This window comes from Schistocerca serialis, chromosome 9, assembly GCF_023864345.2.
Source record: "Schistocerca serialis cubense isolate TAMUIC-IGC-003099 chromosome 9, iqSchSeri2.2, whole genome shotgun sequence".
In the NCBI taxonomy this organism is placed as follows: Eukaryota; Metazoa; Arthropoda; class Insecta; order Orthoptera; family Acrididae; genus Schistocerca; species Schistocerca serialis.
The window spans coordinates 257,123,252-257,150,187 of NC_064646.1; the positions used below are offsets into that span (position 1 = coordinate 257,123,252).

A 26,936-nucleotide genomic window follows, 5' to 3' on the forward strand; every position below is an offset into this window, starting at 1 on the left:
TCACGAAAAATATGACAGCTGCAGAAGTCATTGCAGAAGTGAGCTTCGCAAGCCCTGTCAGCACTGAAACAACACAAAGGGAGCTCAATAAGTTAAAAATTGCGGAACAAGCTGTAATTCCAATGCCTCTCATCAGTGATGCAAATGACAGTAACAGGAAAAATGTGATGCCGGTTCAATTGTCTCTGAACACTATGGTACTTAATATTTGAGACCATCAGTCATCTGGAACTATTTAAACCTAACTTAACTAAGGACATCACACACATCCATGCCCGAGGCAGGATTCGGACCTGCGACCGTAGCGGTCACGCGGTTCCAAACTGAAGGGCCCAGAACCACTCGGCCACAGCGGCCGGCCAATGTGGTGCCGAAGTCATAAAATGCACTATGGAGCAATGGTGGAAGCAAATAATTTGGGCCGATGATTCTTGTTTCACACTATTCCCTACTTACAATTGAGTTTAAGTCTGGCGTACGCCGTCCCAAGCCTAAGATGCAGATTGCTTCCAAGAGTGAGACATGTCGGGCTTCGGTGATGATATAGTAGTATTCCGGGTGTTCCACAGTTGCTCTGCACAGTCTCTTTACTGCCAAAGGTTATGTGGCAATTTCACTGATCTGGTCCATCCGATGGTCCAAAAGTTTGTTCCCCAACGGTTCTGCAGCATCCCAAGACGACAGGGCCCCTGTCACATAGCTAGCGCTGTCCAGTACTGGATTTGTGAGAACGAGAATGAAATATGCTATCTCGCTTGGCCGCCACAGTTACCAGATCTCATTATTATTGATGCTTCGTGGGCCACTTTGGAAAAAACGTTGATATCCACCTCCATCGTTGTAACTGAACTCGCCACTGTTTCGCAGGAAGAATGGTTGTACACTGCCTTGAAAATCGTACAAGGCCTTGGATCCACTTTGTGAAGACTGGAAGCTGTTTTGGATGCCAACGGTTTTCCTACTCCGCCTTATACGTGGCAATGTGTTGTGTTTTTAGTGTTTCCATATTTTTGCCCATACGAGTGTAGTGGCCCGGGGAACACTGAGTGTGTACTGTAGATCAATGGACCAGTGTTGCCTGGTTGAATGAATCACTTCTTACTTGTTACACGGAATGGTCATGTCTGCATACGCCATCATTGAGCCCAACGGCTGCTCGAAACTTGCATAGCATCACGGACACAGGCCGGTGGATGCAGAATTATGCTACATGGAACATTCACCTGGGCATCCATGTAACATATGCTGACAAGCGAAAACACCTTGACAGCTGTGCGCTGTGTGAACTTCGTTGCGGACTACCTGCATTCCTTCATGCTTGATGTCTTCCCCAACGACCATGACACCTTCCAGCAGGAAAATTGTACGTGTCACAAAGCCATAATCGTGCCCAAGTACTGATGTCTTGACTATCAATTTCGATTGATCTGACGTCGATGGAACACATCTATGGGGCTCCTGTTCCGCTTCCTAAAACCACAGACCCATAATTTACGGGAAGAAGGCGTCTAGTGCCACATACACTCCTGGAAACGGAAAAAAGAACACATTGACACCGGTGTGTCAGACCCACCATACTTGCTCCGGACACTGCGAGAGGGCTGTACAAGCAATGATCACACGCACGGCACAGCGGACACACCAGGAACCGCGGTGTTGGCCGTCGAATGGCGCTAGATGCGCAGCATTTGTTCACCGCCGCCGTCAGTGTCAGCCTGTTTGCCGTGGCATACGGAGCTCCATCGCAGTCTTTAACACTGGTAGCATGCCGCGACAGCGTGGACGTGAACCGTATGTGCAGTTGACGGACTTTGAGCGAGGGCGTATAGTGGGCATGCGGGAGGCCGGGTGGACGTACCGCCGAATTGCTCAACACGTGGGGCGTGAGGTCTCCACAGTACATCGATGTTGTCGCCAGTGGTCGGCGGAAGGTGCACGTGCCCGTCGACCTGGGACCGGACCGCAGCGACGCACGGATGCACGCCAAGACCGTAGGATCCTACGCAGTGCCGTAGGGGACCGCACCGCCACTTCCCAGCAAATTAGGGACACTGTTGCTCCTGGGGTATCGGCGAGGACCATTCGCAACCGTCTCCATGAAGTTGGGCTACGGTCCCGCACACCGTTAGGCCGTCTTCCGCTTACGCCCCAACATCGTGCAGCCCGCCTCCAGTGGTGTCGCAACAGGCGTGAATGGAGGGACGAATGGAGACGTGTCGTCTTCAGCGATGAGAGTCGCTTCTGCCTTGGTGCCAATGATGGTTGTATGCGTGTTTGGCGCCGTGCAGGTGAGCGCCACAATCAGGACTGCATACGACCGAGGCACACAGGGCCAACACCCGGCATCATGGTGTGGGGAGCGATCTCCTACACTGGCCGTACACCACTGGTGATTGTCGAGGGGACACTGAATAGTGCACGGTACATCCAAACCGTCATCTAACCCATCGTTCTACCATTCCTAGACCGGCAAGGGAACTTGCTGTTCCAACAGGACAATGCACGTCCGCATGTATCCCGTGCCACCCAACGTGCTCTAGAAGGTGTACGTCAACTATCCTGGCCAGCAAGATCTCCGGATCTGTCCCCCATTGAGCATGTTTGGGACTGGATGAAGCGTCGTCTCACGCGGTCTGCACGTCCAGCACGAACGCTGGTCCAACTGAGGCGCCAGGTGGAAATGGCATGGCAAGCTGTTCCACAGGACTACATCCAGCATCTCTACGATCGTCTCCATGGGAGAATAGCAGCCTGCATTGCTGCGAAAGGTGGATATACACTGTACTAGTGCCGACATTGTGCATGCTCTGTTGCCTGTGTCTATGTGCCTGTGGTTCTGTCAGTGTGATCATGTGATGTATCTGACCCCAGGAATGTGTCAATAAAGTTTCCCCTTCCTGGGACAATGAATTCACGGTATTCTTATTTCAATTTCCAGGAGTGTACTTCCAGAACTGGGACCGATGACGTAGCAGTTTGGTCCCTTCCCCCCCCCCCCCCCCCCCTCCCTTTAAACCAACCAACCATCTTCCAGAACCTACGAAGAACTTTTCGAATCCGTGCCACGAAGAACCCCCGCTTTACTGAGTTTCAAAATCGAGCAACGCGCTATTAATCAGATCGTCATAATGCCTTCGCCTAACGGCTTAGAATGGAATGGCGGTTGGTCGGTACTGTTGGGACCTCGAGACCTGTTAGGACGGAGTTTAGTTTAGTTTTCATAATGCTTTGTCTTATCAGAGCATATATTAGTAATTCTTATATGTACTGTGAAGACAATTTTAACGCCTTGCAAGGAGCATTGATAATGGAGCCGCAAAAATTCGGAAGTGGTCATCTGTAGCTGCCGGATGGGTTTCTCGCATATACAAAAGCAATTTCTCAGCTGTAGACCTAGTGCAATCAGATACAGCATGAAAATGCTTGGCGATGAATGAGTATTGGTTCTCACAGCTCTGTTCTTGAGTCGGTAAAACAGTCATCAAGTGGAAACATAAAGTGTTACATAACCCTACAGGAAACTAACGCCAGTAAAGCACATATTTCGTTCGGCGCTTTTATTCTGTGACCCTTCTTAAGGACTGTAACCGCTTGATCATCTTTCCGTAACGCGAAATGCGTTGTAGTTTCAGCGACCTTGAATGACTGTCGCTAAAAGAGGAGCCAGTTCTTCCGCATGTTCTATAAATAATCTAACTGACATTCTGTTAGGTCTATCGGCTTTTCATCTATCGAGCGTCTCCAGATCTTTTTCAGTTCCGTCTTTGGCTTTTATATATCTCTCATTTTGGCATCCGCGCTACAGTCAAAAGTACTAACTGCGTTCTTCTCCGAAGAGCAAATTTCGGAAGGCAGAATTTTCATATCAGCATCCATTTTATCACCTGCTTTTTTTTTCACATGTGGCGGATGTTGGAATGGAGCAGCTTCGGATGATTTGTATAACCTAAGAGACGGACAATTGTGGTTAGCAGCAGATACAACTGCTCAGAGAGTTTTGAGAGTAGAAATCTGTATCTTACTCGCTTGACCTTTATGTTACTTTCTATTCACATGTTTACAGCAGTTATTTGGTCTTCTGTATAGTGTTGTTATGAGTAGGTGTAGAATTTAGTATTAGAATTACAGCAGCGATGATCGACAAGGACTTACGAAAGTTTTAAAAGTGTACAATCATATATAAACCGGATAGTACCGAACAGATTAGATATAGTGTAGTATATTAGGTTAGGATGCATTACAAGATTCGAAGTATTTCTGAGCGAGCGATGAGAACGTAGATGGAGTTGAGCTTTACTTGGTGGTTACTTGTACCAATTTCATTTCAATATATTCGTTATGTTATGATAAAAAGTTTGCTTTTCTAAAATAACTTATGATTGTCATCTAACATTAATGAATGATAATGTCTTTTGTGTGTTAAATTAGAGATTAAAAAGATCATGTGTTAACCAAATGCCAATAAATATAAATAAAAATAGTCTTCCGTTCCAGCGACATCATGATCAACGATCATTGATAATTCATTCATTACCTGATTTTAAGTAAGACCTAAACTTTAATAGCTATAATGGCAATTTCAAATGCGTCCCTTTCCTTGACGAGCTGATCTCTTATGTCGGCACCGTAGCCAATCTACAAAACATTCACATGTGAGGCTCAGAGACTCATACCAAAGTGACAGACTAGGGTGCAGCAGTCCAAAGACAAATATTTCAAGCGCCCTTTTAAGCTGCAAAACTGTCAGCCGAATATTTCTTCTTCTTGAAGGCATTTCTAGTACATTTACGATAGCGAAATTCTTTGTTGTTTCTCAGCTTCTTGAGTATCACTCAGCTATCCTTTTCCGACAAGATGCTCCTCTCCACTGAGTTGTGAGGGTTATGCATCATTATGAGACTAGTTTCACGTCGCTGTCATTTTGATGTGAAAAGTCTGAGAAGTAGGTAAGAAGGAAAAAACCTTACGAGATTGTTGACATTTCTTTACAGCTGCCATCGATAACATCCTTTCTTGAAACAGGGGTGGAAGGTAAATTGAACGTCATAGTAAAAGAAGACATTGCCTTGACTTAAATATTTTTATTGCTTAAAAATTTTTACATACAGATGATGACAAACGTTTTGTATAAATGTATACATCATTAGTAATTAGACGAGTCATTCAGGCCACAATGCTGCGAGCAGCGATTCTGTTTGGACCATGAAGCAATGGCACGATCTTAACAGTAACGTGCATACTGGTGAGGCGCAGAACTACATAACGAAACAACGAAAATGTATGCTCTAATTGTACAGGTTCGTTTTTGTGTCTTTCGTCTCGAGCCAAATGGTTGTGGGAACACTGTATGTACAATAGTACTGTAGACGAGAGCCTGCAACAGTTGTGTGCGTACTGTTAAGTGTGAAGTGTGCATCGGAGTCGAGAGCACTGTGTCCAGTAAATGCGTGGCAGTGGGGGAGCTACTAACGTTTCGTAAACTACAAAGGTGGGGTTTGCCGCCACAACAAAAAGCTTATCTTCCCGGTGTACCTAGAAATTTTTATTCTTGGTGTTGTAGTATCCTGTAAAGAGAAAACGGACAGAAAATATTGCACATAAACTCAAGATTGGCAGCTTCGAAACTGACAAGATTCTATCTTGAACAATTTTAGCACTGCTAACCAATCTCTGACGTATATGGACGCCTTCATTGAAGGCATACTACCACTACAAACTTTTGCCTGTAGGTTTTCTCTTGACACTATCACTCCCATTGTCTAGGGATGACCGTGTTGTACCTCACACGGGGAAGAATCTGGTCTCGAGACGCGCTTTTTGCTATGGATTGATATCTAGCGTTTTACTGGGCACACTGCTCTAAAAGTCGGCAGCGATATGTGTGGGGATTCTGCTTGCACAACCCTCTGGCAGCTTGTCGCCCCCTGCACGTGATGAACAGCGATGGTTGTCATATTGAGGTTCCTCTGTGGTGGCTCAGAACAGTTGTACGTCGGCAGCTCCAAAGGATGGTGGCTACTGGACTGTCTGCAGAATACGTGCAAACCACTGTGCGGTACGCTACTGCAGACGGCAAAGGAAGCTGAGGTCCAATGGGAGCTGCCGAAATACGAGTGCGGGGGTCGTCAGAGCAGCTGGGATCGTGGTGGTCGGCGGTTGGTGGTGGTCCTACTGGAGGACGTATCGGCCGGATGCGACCTCGGCGCGCTGCTGCTCGTTGAGCTGCGCCTCTTCGGCGGCGTTACGGGCCAGCGCGATCTGGATGGCCTCTGGGATCTCGGGCTCCTTGGGCAGCACGTTGCCCTCGGCGCGGAAGCCGCCGTCCTCACCGACGATGTACGAGACGACCACGTCGCGGCCCTCGGGGTCGACGTACGAGTAGCGGCCGCGCACCACGCGCTGCTGGTTCGGCTGGCCCGGGTTCAGAACCTCGCTCTGCTCCTCGCGGACGATCGAGTTGCCAGTCTCGAAGCTGCGGATACAAAAAACATGTTAAAAAATCATCGACTAACATTGAATGCTGACGAAGAAATGATAGATATAACATCCTATCGGCGATGTCGTTTGAAGTTTTGGGAATTCATAGAAAAACTGAATCGCTATGAGCAGACGAAGATCTTAACCTCTCTGCCATTTGCTGAGAAACTGACGTAATCAATCCAACATCTTTTGATATTATTTTCCTCTCGGACAGGTACATCAGATGCACAAAATTTTTGCAATAACATTTCTGCTTTCGACTTTCTATTTGCCACCACTGGACAATTTCGGGTATTTTGTAGTTTTAATGTGGTAATTGTCGTGCATAAGGACAGGCCAGCAAGCTATCCGACTAGCCAAATGGCAATCAAACATTTTTTTAACTGTTATTTAATCCTCCTCGACACCCGCCAGGATATCCGAGAGCGCTAACGCGCTGCTTCCTGGACTCGGGTAGGCGCGCCGGCCCCGGATCGAATCCGCTCGGCGGATTAACGACGACGGCCGGCGTGCCGGCCAGCCTGGATATGGTTTTTAGGCGGTTTTCCACATTCTGTTTGGTGAATACCGGGCTGGTCCCCCCGTCCCGCCTCAGTTACACGACTCGCAGACATTTGAAACACGTTCACATTATTTCACGATTTACAGTAGACGCAGACAGCTTGGGTACACTCATTCCGTCCTGGGGGCGGCAGGAAGGGCATCCGGCCACCCCTTAAAATTAACCATGCCAAATCCGTACTTAACCCTGCCGACCCTGCGCACAATGCGGGATAAAGGCAGTAGCAAAAGAACGAAAAAGAAAGATTTAATCCTCCTCGCCCTTTCTGCCAGTGGTGCAAAATTCCGTCGTTCAGCCAAAAACTAAGTAACAGAATCCAGTATGTTGTCTTCGACGGTGAGTGTTCCACAGAGAAAAGGGTATCGTCATGAGTGCCCCAGGGGAGTGTGACAGGACCGCTATTATTCTATATGTAAATGATCTTGAAGACGGGACAAGCAGCAGTTTGCAGCTGTTTGCTGATGATTATAGTGGCGTACGGGAAGGTGACGCCGTTGCGTGATCGTAGGAGGATACAATTTCTAGTTGATATGATGAATGGCAGCTACCTCCATATGTAGAAAAATGTAAGTTAATGCAAATGAGTAGGAAACACAAATCATAATGTTTGAATGCAGTATTAGTAGCGTGGTGCTTGATACAGTCGCTTCGATTAAATATCAAGGCGTAACGTTGCATTGCAATATGAAATGTAATGAGTATGTAAGGACTGTAGTAGCGAAGGCGAATGTTCGGCTTCGGGTTGTTGGGAAAATTTTAGGGAAGTGTGGTTCATTGCGACCCATTATTGATTACTCGCCAGTTTGGATTAACGAAAGACATCCCAGCAATTCAGAGGCTGGCTGCTAGATTTGTTAAAGCTAGTTTAGAACAACACGAAAGTATTACGGAGACGCTTCGGGATCTCAAATGAGAATCACTGGGGGAAAAGCGACATCGTTTCCGAGGAGGACTGTTGAGAAAATTTAGAGAGCAGTCATTCGAGGCTGACTGCAGAATGATTCTTTTGCCGCTGACGTACATTTCGCGTAAGAACCATGAAAATAAGATACTAGAAACTAGGACTAATACGAGGCATATGGATAGTCGTTTTCCCTTCGCTCTATATTCAACTGAAGTTGAAAAAGAAACGACCACTAATGGTACAGGGTAGCGCCCACCATACGGTGGCTTGTGGAGTATGTGTTTGGATGTAGATGCAGCAAACGAAACTAGTATGATTAAAAGATGAAATATTTTATAAGTTTTTTGAAAACTCTTTAAAAATATGGATTTTTACAGTATTTGTATAACAACTGTATTCTTCAAATAAAAACTGGAAGACTAAAAGGTTAAGATGAAGCCTAAAATACGTCTTTGAAACACGTTGCAGGAACTGCAAACGAGCACCGCACTTAAAGGACCTGGACTGGAGAAAAGAAAGGTTTACGGGAGTGGAAACGTTAGGTGTTCTGTAGGATTGAAGGATGTGAATATAAATATAGGTTCCGTTGTGTAGTATCTGTAGCGATAAAGTTGGGTTGGAGAGTGGGAAGATGTAACGTGAGCAGGGGTTTAATTGCTGGGCAGGACCGTAGTATTGAGAAGAGAAGACGTGAGAGAAGTTGGAGAGAGAGGGGGGAGGTCTGACGTGAAGTGGGATAAGGGGGAAAAAGCTGTAGCTAATATGATGGATGAATAAGGAAGACGGATTTCATTGTCTGGCAGGGGGAGTCGTTTGAACTTATGTTGGGGCAAGTAGCTATACCTGCAACTGGTGAAAAAACATTTGAAAAGTGGTAGCAAAAATAAGAACACTGCCCCATGTGAGTCAAGTGCAATAAAATAAGTTGTCGTAGCGTCGGCAATCGCCAAACATGTAATAATATCAGGAACTGAGAACACGTTGAGAAGCTGTACTCGTTCGTACCACTACAGTACGCACAGTTACATATGAGCAAGATAAGTCAAAAAAACATCAGAAATGCATAACAGTGAAGTCCTCATCTGCCATATAGAAGGCAACACCCGTACATGTTTTGCAACAAGCCGGAGAAGAAAACTTCGATTTCCAAAAAAATAATTAATCAATAATTCATTCACAGTGTATAAATTAACGTTAATTTAGTACGCTAAATAACATGAAAAGAATGTATGCTCTTATTGTTTTGCCCGTTTGGGGTAAAAAGAGTAGTGGATATTACTTTCAACAACGCCCTTACGAAAAGGAGTCTCCAGAAGTAAGAAAGCCATACATCGTACTCTTAACTGGTTCAGGAATCGTCAGTAATTACTGCATGTAACGAGATACCACGAAGGTTGACCGTCGCTTGTCAACAGCGACGTCTATGGTCATTCAACCTACAAGAGCCAGGTAATCGACCTGCCGCCGCCGGAATCTGCATAAAAATGAAAAACGTGTCCTTTCGCAACCTGAGAAACCTGTTTAGGAATCCTGAGCCGAGTTATCTGGAAGTGCAGATCTAGATTCCGAGAGCGAAGATTAAAAAAAAAAAAAGGCCAGGCGCCTTCTCACAAGGACAACCGGTTTGCTCCAGTTTATTTCTCACTGATGCTCAAGTTCGTTAACCATGCTGTCGCTTTCAACGGCCTCGTAAATGCAACGAGAACCAATACACTTGCATCTGCAAAAGCTAAGGACGCTCAACTCGTCATCCTCCACTGGAGGTGCTTATTGGTGGGGCGTAAGGTTTAGCATGCAATACACGGATTCGTCGTTTCACTGATGTATGCAGTCATTTTAAATCAGCTCTATAGACCTCAGCGTGACATTTATTACTTTACCATTATGTAGGCTGCGCATGAATTGAAATCGCTTTATGGACATTATGTATGCACGTAAATTTCCTCCACTTCCTATATTCCAGCCTGAGATATTTAGCCCCCCCCCCCCCTCCCTTCCCGTCCCGCTTGATCCCAATAGCCTTTTTTTATTTTTGTGTAAACTAGAAAAAGTAACATTTCACGGTGTCTAGGATTTTGTATTTGAGCCTAGCTGAAGTCCTCTTTATCAACTGGATTTTTGTCGTGTATATAAATCTTCAATATTCTGATTTCTAAGCGTACCAATTACGATCAACGAACATGGCAGCAATACTCACCTAACATGGTATACTTTTCTTGGTAATCTTTCAGGATATCTATGGGAACACATTCTCTTCCATCTTCATAGACCCATCATTTTACCTATTACTGGCTACACACTCTCATTTCTCGTATCGCATCAAATCATTGTTCCCACCTTTTAGAAACAGAATCTATACTTTGTAACAGGACAGCGTCACGTTAATTAAAAACTTCAGTGCGTCATGCCAAATCAGTTAAGATGGTACGTTGGTTGGTTTGTTGATTTGGGGGGGAGGGGACCAAACACCGAGATCATCGGTCTCATCGGGTTAGGGAAGTAAGCCAGCCGCGCCCTTTCAAAGGAAATGTCCCGGCATTTGCCTGAAGTGATTTAGGGAAATCAGAGAAAACCTAGATCAGAATGGTCGGATGCGGGTCTGAATCCCTTAAAAAGAAATTTTCATGCGAAGGTATCTCCTGCTTCTTCCATGTAAGGGCCAGATAGGCAGGAATAAATATTGATCAGCGTACGTTCTGTAGATTGGGAGGACTTAAGAACGGACCATTGGGAAATGGCGGCAGATATCGTCCCACATGCGTACCATGGACTTCAGATCAGGCGAATTTGGTGCCAGTATATGAACGTGAGTTTATTATTATCCCCCACAAACAACTGTAGCATGATCGTGGCCTCCTGGCATGATCACATATCCCTTGGAAGATGTCATTGCCTTCGGGGAAAATACAAAGCAAGAAGAGATACAAGTGATCCAAAATAATGTGCACATAATCCACAACTGCCATGGTCCTTCGATTACTACCGCAAGATTCGTGGAAACCCCTGTAGCATAATACTGCCTACAAGAGCCTCCATCTGTGGCTCGCTGCATATTTCGGGCAGTTGTTTGCCTGGATGACGGCGTGCCCGGACGCGACCATCGATCTGGTGTAAATACAAGCATTAATTCGTCCTACTAGACAAGACGTTCCAAATGATCCTCTATCCATTGCAAATGTGATTCACGAAGTTGTTGAGTCAACAAATGAATGCGTACGGGTCGACTACTGGGGAGCACTTATTAAACATTGTGCACTGCACTTTGTCAAAACCTCTTAATATGTCAGTGGATTTAGCCATTTGCGGTCCGTATCGTCGCTACAATGATTGGCGGTTCGTCTCCGCTCCGCTTATATATTTTTCTTACCGCGTCAAGTGCCCACAACACCACCATTTGGTGTTTACTCTCATGATGGGCAATGTTCGTAAAGTTTTGGATCATCAGTGCATTTTTCAAATGAGCTAGATCTTTTTTTTTTCAAACGGCGTTTTTCCGATGGATTATAACAATAGATTGCCGTCATATATTAAAAACTATACTAGGTACAAATTGTGATCTGAAATAGCACTATGCAGCTTTCACAATTAAGGGATGTAGAATTAAATGGCTGTCATGTAGCTGGCATATTGCGTGAAACTTTCTCTTCCAGTGGACGCAAGTGACACACTGTTCTTTTCCTGTGGTACTGCAGAGTATGTGTGCAGGTCAAATAAGGCAAAGTTCCGCGTTCAGTCCTTCCTCCTCCCGGAAAGCCCAAAGGTACCGACCGGCCGCCGTGTCATCCTCAGCCCACAGGCGTCACTGGATGCGAATATGTAGGGGCATGTGGTCAGCAAACCGCTCTACCAGCCGTATGTCGGTTTCCGAGACCGGAGCCGCTACTTCTCAATCAAGTAGCTCCTCAGTTTGCCTCACAAGGGCTGAGTGGACCCTGCTTGCCAACAGCGCTCGGCAGACCGGATGGTCACCCATCCAAGTGCTAGCCCAGCCCGAAAGCGCTTAACTTCAGTGATTTGACGGGAACCGGTGCTACCACTGCGGCAAGGCCGTTAGCTGCGTTCAGTCCTTACACGGACCAATTTGGTCCGACCCACCGCCAGGTCATCGTCTACCCATGGCGTCATGCTGTGTGGAGCTGAATGTGGCCAGCATACAGTTCTCCTGACCGTTGCCGGATTTCTTGACCATGGAAACTTTGATCGCTCGAGCAGCTCACCAGTTGGCCTCAAGAGGACTCCGTACCAGTCCTCCTACAGAGGAAAAATTCCTGGCAGCACCATGGCAGTCAGCCGCACTGACCGCTCAACTACGGTGGCGGACAAACGATAAGGATACTAAATGTTATGTACCTGCCTTCCAAAATATGGATCCGTTTTGGTTAGGTTGCTGCGACTAACCTGAAGGCGTAGTTTCCGTCGTGGTTGGTGTCGAGCGCGGACCTCAGGATCGGCACCGGAGGCGTGGTGGGCCCCAGCACCTGCTGCGGCGCGCAGAACACCGCCGTCGCCAAAGCCAGGACACAAACCACCTGAAACACGCGCAACACACATAAAGCTTAACAACGAGTTCTCAAAAATGGATGCGTTAGTCAAGTATCACGAAAGAAAATTTGTTACTGCGACTATCGTTGCTTCGTGATTCTGCTGCAAGCAGCAGTGCAGTTCGGAACTAGACATGTCTGTTAAGGGAATTTGGTACACTACTCTTGGAAAGCCTGGTATACGATAACTCTACCCAGCATAGAAATAATCCGGAAACAGAAGCTAAAGAAATTTTACTGCTAGATAAAACATACCTAAGAAGTGATGGGCGGGTACTCAGAACTAATTTTTCACTCTGTAGAGTACATACTATGAAACAAGCTCCCTGAAGTACTGAGCTGACGGGGTGCCCGAGCGGTTCTAGGCGCTACAGTCTGGAACCACGCGACCGCTACGGTCGCAGGTTCGAATCCAGCCTCGGGCATGGATGTGTGTGATGTCCTTAGGTTAGTTAGGTTTAAGCAGTTCTAAGTTCTAGGGGACTGATGACCTTTGAAGTTAAGTCCCGTAGTGCTCAGAGCCATTTGAACCATTTTTTTGACGTACTGAAATCGTCTGTTGGAGTGGGGCTCAAACCTTGATAGTGTGCAATGACGTTAACACGAAACTCATTGGAGTGGAAGACCAGTGGTGATGTTCTGGTCGTTGATACGCAGAATTTAGACCTGACATATGCTGGTATAGCTCAGTTGTTAATTTTCTTTTTATCCCGAAAGGCTTAGTAGTCGGTTCCAAGCGCGAACCTGTCTCTCTGTATTAAAGAAATATCTTCAGAATAAAGTTACTTGGTGAAATTACTACTCCAGTTTTTCGTTTATTCAACTCTCTGCTTTACTAATTACGATTCTACTGAAGACGCTATGAACTTGCCTTCTTCCTATGCATAAGCCCAATGAATTACGGGACGACCCAAATTTTAATTTGGAACGGCGTTTGTAACATATGCGAAACAACAATAACTAACGGAACGAAATCTTAGGTCACAATGAAAACCCAACCTCCTTAACTCTAGATTTGTAACCTGAAAAACCACCTCAGCGACCAAACTATAAACTAGTAAATAACCACTTGTGATAGCTTAATGTGAGCAATGGTCATAGAATCCAGATCACTTTTAGATTAGTGTGACATACAGATTGATAATGTAGTAATAGAATCTTATCCACTGAAATTTGAGCCATCCTGCTAGTAGCAAACTATTATTGAAAGATCAGCGAAGTCTAATGTGTGATATTTCCCATTCCTCCCAAATTAACTAGCTGTATGAAGCCATGCGAGTACTTATTTCAAACTTAATAACTTGTTCTCCGTCAAAACCTAAATGAAACAGCATCTAAATAAATAATAATCGAGAATAATTTACAGAAAAGTTTATTTTTCTGAAGCGTTGTGCCATTAAGGAAATTACTGTTAAGCGCGTTAAACCTGCGCAGACGTCGCAAATATAAATAACTGCCAAATAATATAGTACATCTGCGGAAATTTTAGGTTTTGGATAAAAACCGCAATCATACATAAGGTATACCGTGGAGCAGTGCAGCACACGTAAGTCGATATGGATCGTATTACCTTTGAAGTAACTACGTATAGTGGCAATGGATTCGTCAAACTAAGATTAGTAGTCAAGCATTCGAACTGAGTTGCATTCTAGCACCGGAGAAGCTAACTAGGACATCGTGCCCTACATGACTACGAACTGTTACCGTTAATGAACAGCTAGCAGCTTCCGGCGTCGTCCCGCTAACAACCGCTAGTTTGTAAAGCAATTAAGTTTTATCTCCGTAGTCATCTGCCTCACCAACACCTGAGGTATGCATTCTGAGTAGCGCTGACAAGGTGAGAGTGATTACGTCATTTACGGAGATGAGCTCAGACCTTGCTTCTTGAATGTGGCTCCCAGCGTGTGTTAATAAGAGATTTTAGGAAGTCTTTGTTTGTAAACGAATACATATTCAGCACGGTCCAGAGTGCTTATTTGCTAGTGTCTAAAGCTGGTTACAGGAGTGGCTTTGAGCACATGGCAAACGTGTAAAGATTAAGCTAACGCTTGTGGTGTGAGAGGCAGGAGCTACTATCACGACATTTGAAGGATTACCAGTAATTCACAGCAGCTTCGTCTTTGGAAACCGTGAAAGGGCTTCCGAACTTCTGGTTCAGCTACATAGCGTCTTCGATTACTATTTACTTTGCTGTGAATGGCGCTAGGTGCTTCGTCATTATTTCGAACCTCGAAACAGGCATACTGAAGGAATGAGATGCTGCCTCGCTTCTCTTCTCACAGTGTGTCACGTGCGGACCCGTATCGTATGGACGAATACTAATGAGTATTTGCGCAGTGTCGTGTTGAAACGAAAGGAAGGGAGAGTGGGTGGAGTTCTGTGTCGCCTCCACACCTTTCCCTTTGAACAGACGCTGAGAGCCGGGCGTAGAGAGGCACTAGAACTAAATCGGCGAAAATGTCTTTTTTTTTAACAAATCTCTCTGCTGTTGTGAAATATTGATAAGAGACTGAGAAAAATGATTTTAAACCTGTGTCCGGAGAGCAGTTGTGTATGGGAAGGGAGCGAGTGCCGTAGGAAAACGGGAGGAGACTAAACTGGAAACATTTGAAATACGCTTCGGGGAAAAAGGGTTTTAAAACTTGAATGGGAGTATAGCGTGCGAAATGAAAAGGTAATAGTGGAAATGTGAAAGAAAAAGTAGTATGTGACAATGTTGTTATCAGAAAGTGACAAGGAACAGTGGAAATAGTTTGACTGGGAGTCCGAGAGGAATAGAGGAGAAAAACTGTAATGGCAGACAAAAATTAAGAGAGCATGTTGGATGTTGTAGGTATGTAGAAATGAGAAATGATGAGATGATTGGTGGCCTAGCTGACCAGTTGAAAAAGGAATCTAAGAATCTTATTATTACTATTATTATTATTATTATTCGTTTTTCTAGCCTTTGTCCCGTAATTTCATGCGGCTGGAATGATTAATTATTGGATTTGGTAATCCTAGTGGTAAAGAGTTGCCAGACGCTGTTCTTCGGGCCACGTCATCCCCCTCTCCCCCCCCCCCGTCCTCCCCCCCCCCTCCCACCCCACACCGGGGACGGAATTTCTGTACCCGACTAGTGTCATCCCGTGTGAAAGAGTGCAGTGCAAACATTTTCTAAATGTTTGAGAATCGTATAAATGAGGCTATGAGGCTGGATATGGGTACAAGCTTTGTATTCACCTAGTCTGATGTGGAAGAAAAGAAAATAACTATGTGATGGGAAATGACGCAGTTGAAACGGACGACCGAAACACGAGAGGCCCAACAAGGATAGAGGCTATTCATATGGATATTTCGAGTTGCTAGCGGCCCCTTGAATGAGCTGTCCTTATTTGGCAGGTACGTGAAGGCTTCCACCCAGCATCGACAATGGCCCGGCATCTACTGCGCCGACTGACCAACAGCTGCGCGTCTGACAAACTGACAAAACGTGCGTAGCAGTCACGTCTCCCAGGCGCTCTGTTAATAACAGAGCACATACGGCACGCTCTTTGTGAAGTGCGCCGCGGAGGAGGTTCAAAAGACTCCAACCTTCCTTCCACGTGTAGTCGCTGCTCTACTACATTGAATTCTTCTCGCTGATCATACGTAGGAGATTACTGTCCTAAATGTTGTCGGGTTGACATTTTGCTCTTTCATCTCGTAGTCCACTGTGACTCTGCAATTTTCGTTTTCTGACCGCTACCGATTTGAAGAACAGTGTTGCTACTTTTCTTCCTTAGACTTACGCTGTAGAAACATTGTCAGCTGCTTCATTTTACAGATGACAAACACTTGAAGAGCATTTCATGAAAAACTTTCGAAAAAGGTACTCCGCTGATCACCGTATGTGATGTGGGGAACTACGTAAAACCAACATGAAGATGGTACGACCTGCAGTTGCACTAGCAAGTTCCGAAAATTGCAGTATCGTAGTTTTTCTCCCTAGCATCGTTTTATTTGCTCTTCCATACTAGTAGCAGAAGGAAACTGTTGCCTTTTGCTTTGTAAGTAGATCTTAATCATTCGTCAGGTAAGGACTCAGAAGAGACATAGCAAAATTTGAGTCAGCACAAGCGTCCAGAAAAAAGTGTCATCCTGCTTAAAAGACGGTCTGATCACTTTTCCGGTGGCACATAAAAAGCTAAAGGGGCTCTCAAATGCTTTGCTGGGAGTTACCCAGACACGACCCGCCCTCATAGCGTCATTTGCTCCAGTATCTCATCCCTGTGTTCGCTGAAGTTCTCGTGTCTGACGTTCTGCACTATCATTCTTGGAAGAAAGGATACTGCGAAGGAACGGCTCAGTCACAACCCGGGGGATTGTTCCCAGAATGACCTTCCATTCTGCAGTAGAGTGTGCGCTTGTCTGCAATATCCTGGAAGATTACAATTGTGTACCGGGTTCGAGACTCAAACCGGCACCCTTGGCCATTCGTGAGCAAATGTTCTAGCGACTGAGCTATCTACACTCTTCTCACGACCGGTCTCTATAGCTCATTTTCCACAAGTATCGCTCTCGTACCTTCCACGGCGTGTGGAGATTGTGGGTCGAGCCTGGATTGCTCCAACGGTAGAGCATTTGCTCGCGAAAGGCACACAGGTAATTTTACAGACTACTTTTTTCCATCCCTCCTCACGGCTGTCCAGTGTCATATCCTTGAGTTATCAGTGTACTTAAAAATTAGATAGTTTCTGGATACGGTAACAGCCAGAAATCAGAAGACGCTTACAGAATCCTTAGCCATTGCGAAAGCAACTCTTCCTTCCTGATCGGAGAGTTTTGTGGAGCAACGTGTCCTCCAGCGGTGACAGGACTTAATCTGACTGGAGTGTACCGACGCACATTCCTGAAGGCTCGGCCGCCGCCCACCTGCGCTTCCCACGCAACTCACGCAGCGTCGCGCCTGCACTTACAAACGTCGCACCCAAGTTCAAGGACCTCTTGCTCTGACAGATAGGTCAGACTAGCATTCAAACATTGGTTGCCAAGAGAACAACCTGCTAACTGTAGATAGGTCTCAGACTGTTTTCAATCGGCGCTATATTACCGTACCGAACGTAGAGTACGCCGCATTCATGTTTTTGTTTTTCCTTGTTTGACTGAATTTAAGTCAGATGCCCCGAATTTATGCACAAACTCTAACGAGCCCGACGTTGACGGGACATGATAGCACAATCTTTCTTCCTCCCTTCCCATGCATCATTATACTAGCGTTTTTGTTATGGAGGAGCTTTTCCGTATATCTACTTCCCTGGTAAAAATAATGGAAGGTAATATCGGAAATAAATGACACCTTATTGCAGAAATTATTGCTTGACGCCCACTGGGCATATTAACTGAATACTGAACGATTTTAATTCACAAAATGGTGACCTGCTGAAATAGGACAAGATACTAACTTCGTGATACTTATTTAAATAATTTGGTATATGCAGAGAAATACGAAAAAAATTCTGCTGCCAAATAAGCAACACTGTAAAATACTACCGTGGTAAGGAGGAGGTCATAATCTGAACTAGGCGAAAAAAGCTTTGTTCGGTAGTTAGAGTTAACTTACATTAAAACTGATACATAACTAAGGAAATAGTGTCTGAAAATATTCCTCTGAAACATTACAGTGTGTGGAAATGAAATGTATATCATAGTGAAAATGAGAAAGAGAAAAAAGGTAACATTTGCAAAAAGGTATCGCACGGAAACTACGAAGAGCGTCCAGAACAAATCTGAAATGTAAAAAGAAAAAGGAAAACGGGAGAAGTTGTAGCTGTGACATGCATGGGCATCCACGAGTAGCTAATTTGCCTCTGTAAAGAGAAGTAAGATATGTAGGAACAGAGAAAGGTAAGAGTACGCTAAGCGCATTTACGGGATGCTAGCTATGGTTGTTACGTAGGGGTAAAAAAGATTAGCACCACATGGAGATAGGAAGCAGCGGCATGAGTATAATTTACTGTATTGCTACATTTAAAAATAAAATAAAACGTGGCAGAAATTAAATGACGGTCCAAGTGGTACTACTGGCAACAGACCTGAGAATTCGTGTGCATTAATGTGCACCAGACACTTAAGAAAGTCAGCCTGAAAAGACAACTTAAGCAATATCAGTTACATAATAATTAAATCTATTATTAAGAAAGAGAGAAAACATATGAATATGAAAAGTGCTCATAATGTCTCGTAAAGAATAAATGTCTACGCGGACTTAGCCTTAGCCTCCTCGTCGTCGACGTTTGCAAATACAGTGGTCTTACTACATTAATTTTCCATAGTTCGAGTACTAAAACGAAATTCATTCATTTTTTTCTGGATGAACTATCTGAACATGCATGTCCCCAGGGAAAAGTTCTAAATCTGTCATATTTTCTTCCAATACCCATATAACCGCAACGTGCTCGTCATTCTTGCCTGCAGTAAAGCATTCTTTTCGCCATCAAGAAATCTATTATAGGTTTTCTATTACGTTCCGAGAAAGCAAAATGCTAAACGCGCAGATTTCCCCCCCGCCCCAATCCACTGAACTACGGCTAGCAGATGCAGATCAGTACGCAGTACCGACACCCGTTTGGGCTAAGCGCCAGCGCGATGTTCCGGATCGTAACCCAGCAACGCAAGTATCGTGCGAGCCGATCACTGAACTCGCCGAGTTACTCACACTTGCCAGAACTAAGTACTTGTCACTCTACTGCAGCCGGCCGAAGTGGCCGTGCGGTTAAAGGCGCTGCAGTCTGGAACCGCAAGACCGCTACGGTCGCAGGTTCGAATCCTGCCTCGGGCATGGATGTTTGTGATGTCCTTAGGTTAGTTAGGTTTAACTAGTTCTAAGTTCTAGGGGACTAATGACCTCAGCAGTTGAGTCCCATAGTGCTCAGAGCCATTTTGAAACTCTACTGCATCGAACTGTGCGAAGTGGTACAGAAGAAGCTTGTACACAGACGAGAGCAAAGTGATCCTTTTGTAGGATCCAAGTGGTTTCCCAACATCACGTAACGCAAATTATGGGGTTGTGCTCAACAGCTTTATGCATGGCACCAAGAAGTTGCTACCACTAGTTGCAGCATAATAATAATCTAGCACCTTTTTGGTGGTACCCATGAAAATTTTGAGACAAGTATTTAAATAAGGCCACGACCGATTTCCTTCCCTGTTCTTCTTCGTTGTGATGTTGAGTTGTATTCTTAATGGTATCTCTACAGCCCGCCTCCGTAGACGCTTTCAATAACATGCGCTTGTGCGGTGGCGCTCTATTTCGGGGTAGCCCAAGATCCAGATGGTGGGAGAAATTTTCACCACAAGTGACCAGCGGAGGAGGGGAACTGTTGCAAAATTCCTTATTAATAGATATTGTGTCGATGTCCTGGGTGAAATTTCGAACTTCTTGGCAGTGCCTCCTGTAGTGAGAGCACGTGATGCTCTTGGTGGTGATCCTTTCGTATGACACGATCCTCTAAGCTCCGTGGCATCCTTGATGCCGTCCGGGATAGCTGTTTGTTGGCAGCAGTCCCTCCCCCACATCATCATTAATAACTCTATAGATATTACACTAGACACACGCGCTTAACGCAAAACTCATATTTTGCTAAAGATAGGATCCACTGTGCACGACGAAGGAAAGCCTTTCTAACTAGGCGACTGAACAACAGACCTCTTGGAGGTCTTCCAAGGGAGTAAAATTCGTATCTTCATTTTCTCTACCGAGGACGCTTAATTTCTAAATCGCAAACAGATTCCATGACTATAACATTTCCAGTTGCAAGAACTGTCTTACGTAAGCAGACAGTCTATAACTTTTAATATTCATCACGAATGTGTTGAGCCGAACGCTTCCACTATTAATGGTACGTTAGGAACCAAGAAATTGGCTTAGGAAAGAATCGTGATAGTCAGCACAAAACCAGCTGGAAGACCCAGCCTGAAAACAAAAGATTTGACATTTATTTTTATCTATATGGTAATTAACACAGAATATCGTCGGTGACAATGACTCTGGCAACGTAGCAGCTGTTTGAGATTTGGGTCAATCGGACTACGAAAGCTTTCTTACAGTCTTTCTCTTGTTTCTTTATTTAGCTTTCACATATTTCCCTATCTGCCATTTTTAATAAACGAACTGATCGATTCTGTTGCGTGGCAGTTGAAATGAGTCGCCAGACATGGAACCCTTCTCTTATAACGGTGCCAAAAAGAAAAGAATTAAAACTGCAAGCTTTGTTCGCGTCGAAATAGAGACGGAAAACAAAATGACGATGTTTCAAGGACATGCATGTCGTCTACTTAAGGAAAGATATCGACATTCGTCTATAGGGATCTAAGAAAGCAAGACTCATGACAACTGGACTGGGATTTGAACCAAACGACACTACAGTTTATAGCGCGGTTAGATAGCTTTGGTGCTTTCTCAAAGGTAATATACAATATGAGGTTATACAATAATGTCTACATCACTCAGGACGAAATCTGCTGTAACTCTACGAAAATTATGCTTCAGACACAGACGACGAATTATTGTGATCTTCAAGAGACCTTTTCAGAGATGATTCGGTAAGCGGCATCCACGGATTCAGTATTCTGTTAGGCATGCGCATACATATTTTCACGAAAACAAGCACTTCGGATTCCGGACGCATACTGGGAACGCTCGGAGAAGGATAAGTCCGCCTCTTCGGCCACTTCACTTTCAGGGCGATACTTCGCCCGTCGTAAGTGTTTACATTCGCAGTGCGTGAGGCCCCGGCGTGCGGACACAGAGACTGTTGGCTCGGAATCCACCCCCGCCGCCAGTTCAAGGTCGTCCGTGGAGGAATCCGTCCGCTAACTTCGCTGAGACCGGTTGTGGCACGGGATATCCATCTACTTGCCGGCGCGCCTCGGTTCCGTTCTCAGTCCATCAGAATAATGGGCGTTCGTAAATGGGTTTAGCAGGTGGAGTTCAGATTGACGTATCGAATGGAATGAATGGTTCAAATGGTTCAAATGGCTCTGAGCACTATGGGACTTAACAGCTGTGGTCACCAGTCCCCTAGAACTTAGAACTAATTAAACCTAACTAACCTAAGGACATCACACACATCCATGCCCGAGGCAGGATTCGAACCTGCGACCGTAGCAGTCGCGCGGTTCCGGACTGAGCGCCTAGAACCGCGGGACCACCGCGGCCGGCAATGGAATGAATGTTAGCTATTAGTATGCGATCGAAGAGGTAGGGAAAGATACCGGCCTACAGTTCCTGACCGATCTGAAAGTTACAAACTGATAGCGTCCGTACGGCATGGGGCGATGGGTGCGTGATGTACCAGTATTATCTCACCTTCTTCTATTACACCTGTGGATGGTGCAATGGAAGAACGACTAAGGTACACTTGCGTAAAAGTTCAACCTATACAATTTTACTCTCATTGCGATTATGAGAGATGAATAGGAAAGAAAAACAATATTGTACTGGACTTGTTCTGGAACGTACGCAATAGTAATTTGAAAGTAAGCTTTCCGACGATTAACTGCTTCTTTTACCAGTGTATCCCATACTGTGGAACATTCCGTACCCCTTATGTGAGATTTTCCGATCTCTTCCCATAGTACAAATCTGTAAAGGTCTCAGACTCATAAATATTAAGTAAAAACTTACATTACAGAGATTCGTTTTAGACTTACTTGGGCTTCTTTAAACGCATCTCATCCCTCCATGCCAGATTTATGTGGCTTATTTATTATGAAACGCTCCTGATGGCTGCCACGAGTTGAGGTTGTGATTGATTCTAATGATTGATCTGCGATGGTGTAACTATCAGGTGAGTGCTCCTATTTACTGGAATCAGATTCTATTTGGTTTTTGGACTACTGAGCGTAACTTATTCTTTGTACAACACTACCATCAACGGGAATTCTACCTGCTTCTCCCAATATTCCAATTCCTGCAACTTGACCCGTTCCCAACTGCGTCGCCTGCAAATATCAAAGCGAGCGACTTACTTTTGCTCTGTCTTTGAGTAGTTACGGTCCTCTGTAACTCGGCAAGTGCCGCTATTTTCGCTTCCCAAGATACTTAGCCGTGGAGAACGACGTACAGGCCTACATTTTCTAGAAAGCATTCCATCCTGTCGGATTGATGATGTTTTCTTCTTCACACTATCTGACGCGTCGCCCAGTATAGACTACTTGTTTTAGCGTTCCCTACAGTTCCACAGTTATATCGATTTTCAAGGGAAGCTGGTACATGCAGACTGAGAGGCAGTCGGAGAAAGCACAAACCTGCGTAACTTGGTTGGTTCTTCAGTCCTATCAAAGTACCTGACCTAACTTCGAAATCGATAGCGTGTAAAATGACAATCAATAAATACAACAAAAATGAAAGAAAAAATGTCTATCCCCAAGACTGTGGAGCTGACTGCCCTGTAACTTCCATCGACATGAAGGAAGAATCGGAGAACTGGTCTCATATTGCGTATATTGATACAGGATGGCTGGTGCTACATCATTTGTATTGTCCTGTTTATCTTGAACAACCTAATAAACTTTATCCAGAAGATAATTGGAAAGGGATTAAGCAGATTTTGTTTAGCTCCCACTGGGACATTAACCAGCATGATAGCCTTTCTCGTAACTTCGTTCGTTACTAAGATATTAATAGCTCCTTTTAAATAGCACCCTATTTTTTTATCTAGTAATCTCTCCTCAAGACCTGTTCAAAAACGTATCACACTGTACCATGCACTTAAACACGATGTTATTAAAAACAGAAAACTACTTTACTAGCACACAGTATATGTATCTGGGGTAACATAATCCGTCCACCTGCTGGATGTGACAGCAAAAAAGTAAACTCAAGGAAAAACCACGCCGGTCAGTACAGTTCTGCAAACTTACGTCCTCCACAGATGAGCAGAGTTTCTCCCTTCTCGTCGTTGGTCTACATTGCACTCACACAAAATTTCTACCACAGAAGTGTTACTGAATGATAGGCGTGCATTTTTCTTGGGTTTCCAATTGTTTACTGTCATCTCGAGGAAGTCGACGAGTCACGTTAATCCGTGCTGATACAGCAAAACCAAAGTAAGTTTTGTGAACCTTTATAAATGATGTCAAGCTTACATGAATGGTACGCAGTGGTTCCTTTACTAGACAAGTCTTGTGGAAGGAAAGTTGTGTGCTCAATAAAAAATACGGAATACTATTTAAAAGAGAGGTAGCCTTATAATGAAGATGTTGTTCCATGCCCGTACGCGAGAAATTATTCATTTGAACAAGACCCTAAGGTTCAGAGCTGTAGCGCATGCGGAGTAGGACTGCAGAGTACGAGACGTGTACTACTCGCTGCTACTCATTGTAGAGGCTTGCGCTGACTCAGCAGAGCTTGGGGCTCTCTCTCTCTCGTGCTGTGGCTAACCACAACGAACCGCCACCATCCCACTCCGGTATGTCCGCGCGCGACAGTTACTGCACACGCAGAGGACTCAGAAACTAAGCGAAGTGCTGGGCTGTGGTTACTCTTGCCGCGGGGTTTAATGTCAAGGCATTTACTACTGGCTCCCACTAAAACCTCTAGCATTCAGAGTGAATGGGCGTCTACCCTGGAACCACATTGAATCGTATAGAAGACACTGTCGCAGTTTAATAGTGGAGGAAGACAGGACAATAGTGGATAACTGCTTATGTACTCTAGTTATTCATCTTGAGGATACAAGAAGTCGTAGAAGGGGAAAGCTGTTAGATATTAGATCAGAATATATGAAGCTGGAAATGAGGGACGTTCGCAGACGAAAACGCTTCCACGGTTAGGAAGAGTAGCAGATAGTATAACTCTCTTTAACCTTTACGGCAGTGTGTTACAGGCACGGATCCTCCGAGCTTTGAACTCACGTAGGTAGTTGTAGGGGGGAATTGCAATTTAATGCAGACTTATAACCAGGATGGAACTTGGCATTTTTCACATCACCAAATCATTGCCAGAGGATAAATAAGTCTTGGGTAAAGAAACCCTGTAGTTCCTTCGTGATCTGAGAAATACAGCCTGTCTACTTTTAACTATGCTTCGTAATGCTGTAAGAAATACATCGATGACTATAAACAAAGCGCTGGCAGAATAAATTATTTCCCAGATAAATATTCTGATGTGGGGGGAGAAACAATATCTTCCTCCACGCTGGAGAAAAGTGTACTGTTCCGTTGGAAAGGGATATTAGAAAATTCGGATGTAAAACGAAAAGCTGTCGTCAATATAAAGCAAGGTGTGGCCGTTTGTTGACTTTATTTCTTAACAGTACTAATGCGATGTGATTCGAGGCTGAGATCGTACCATCAGGTGGCAAACTGAGCAAGTTACATCACGTAAGTATTTGGGTGTAATAGCAAGAACTGCTAGAAAATGGGATGACCAAGCAAAATCATTTAGGAAGATTCTGCGACAGTGCAGTGCATCTGTGCAAGAATCGCAGTGCGAACAACGCTAGAGTTCTGTACCAGTATTTATTAAAACCGGTTCCAGTGGCTTAAGATATTTAAAACGGCGAAAGGAAGGAAGGAAGAACACAGTTTAACGTCCCGTCGACATCGAGGTCATTAGAGACGGAGCACAAGCTTGGATTGTTTTTTAAGGAAAGGGAAATCAAGCGTTCCCTTTCAAAGATATCATCCCGGCATTTGGCTGGAGCGATTTGGGGAAATCACGGAAAATCTAAATCATAATGGCCACAAGCGAGTGTGAGTCGTCGTTCTCCAGAACGTGACTCCAGTGTGCTAACCACTGCACCATCTCACCTGTTTTAAAACGGATTACATAGCGATATAAAGACTATGGATCAAACAGCATACAATGCATCATATGTTACGGTGTTAATAAAAAAATTTTTAGACTATGTTCTATATATGAAGAGTCTGTAGACTGCCTCTGCATAAAATACTGGTGCCGGACTCCATGTTTTACTACTCGACAACAGTGATACATGACGAATTTTATTCTATTTGACGCCATAGGTTTTTTTTTTTTTTAGATCGTCGTGTTAAGCTGGTCTAAACGTCGTTTAGTACCTGACGATGGTCTGAGCACAGAAATCAGTCGTAATAAAGAAGTATCATCAAGCGGCGACAAACTATTACGCTTTTTAAATATTGTTCCAGTGTTTATGGGTTATCAAACAGGCATGTCAGCAGACATGAAACGGATTGAAAACCGTGATGTTGGGATCGTAACAGGTCGGTACAGCTACTATGATAGTGCAACAGAAATGATCGGACAACTTCCATGGTAACCCTTGGAGGAAGTCGTCATCGTGTATCTCGCTGAGGGATTATGAGGTTAAGATAAGCGGTACTATCGTGCTTACAGTCTTAATGAATATCCGCTACAGTTGCTGCTTTATTTCAGTTCAGAGACGGTTTTGGCTTTTGTACTGAAGCAATTCCTAGCGGACCAGAGAAGTGGGCTTCGCTACAACGCTATTTTGTGATACACTGGATAACAGCTTCCATATAAAAGACGAAACTGGTCTTGGACAGAAATGTTGCAGCTGGAGCGGGTATTCATTAACTCAGCACACAAGTACGGTGCAGCGGCGCTCTAGAAACAAGCAGAAACTATTAATATTGACAACAACTTTTCCTTCGCTCAAGGTGCGAATAGAGTAGGACAGAAAATACATTGGATAGAGGAGTATATATGTAGGTGCAAATGTGAAGAAGACTTTCGACCTAGATAGTGTGCCAACAGAATCTATGATGGTCCATATCGTCGAAAAAATATGCAGGGTGGAGTCTGCACTCGTACTAGGCTAGAGGGAAATACATCATGAGAAAATGGAATGAAACTATCGTATGGCGTTATGGATCGAGAGACCCCCGGCTGGGCTGGTTCGCCCGCCCGGTTCGGTGACTTGTGAGTAAATTACGACGAGATGAAATGAGGACAACACAAACACCCAGTCCCCGGGCGAAGAAAATTTCCGACCAAGCCGGGACTCGAACCCAGACAGCGATGTTAACCACTAGATCACGAGCCGGCGTCTACGCTGGCAGCTTTTCACGTGACTACTCACCAAGGACTGCATGGTCGCTGTTGCTGCTGCTACTGCTGCTGCTGATCTGCTGAGGACACGCGGCAAGTGCGTCTGCAGTACGCCGCTGTCCACCGGCCTTATATACGGCGGGCTGGCTTTTTTTGGCGCCGCTCTTCACCGGTCGGTAGGGCGTCTTCCAGCGTCGTCTCCAGGGAGCGCTGGAGGGGGGCAGCGCGACAGCGGGGGGTGGAGGGGGGAGGGTGCCCGCTGTCTGGCTGGCACGCGCGCCCTGCTCCCGACTCTGACGGCATCCACACCCAGGCCGCGGGGCTGTGCCGGAGGAGGGGTACGGCTCTCCACCCCCAGCCCAAACATACGGCGGGCGCCGGCTCCCAGAGAGCGAGGTCTCCCGCGCTTACGTAAAGGACCCGCCGTCACTG

The 26,936-nt window shown here is 45.1% G+C and overlaps 1 protein-coding gene across 1 annotated transcript; it reads right to left on the bottom strand.

The window, feature by feature from the left end:
* Positions 1 to 5,066: 5,066 nt before the first annotated feature.
* On the bottom strand, positions 5,067 to 26,678 carry LOC126418559 (larval cuticle protein 16/17-like). Its single transcript, XM_050085372.1, has 3 exons — positions 26,536 to 26,678; positions 12,345 to 12,475; positions 5,067 to 6,472 (listed from the first exon to the last, which is right to left on the bottom strand). The coding sequence occupies exons 1-3, from the start codon at positions 26,545 to 26,547 to the stop codon at positions 6,169 to 6,171; spliced, it is 447 nt and encodes a 148-aa protein (XP_049941329.1). The 5' UTR covers positions 26,548 to 26,678; the 3' UTR covers positions 5,067 to 6,168.
* Between the last annotated feature and the right edge of the window lie 258 nt (positions 26,679 to 26,936).

Excerpts from the sequence above, each read along its gene's own strand:
- LOC126418559 (XM_050085372.1), bottom strand. Across the intron at positions 6,473-12,344 it reads GACGGAAACTACGCCTTCAG|CTTCGAGACTGGCAACTCGA; the intron begins GTTAGTCGCAGC and ends TTGTATCCGCAG.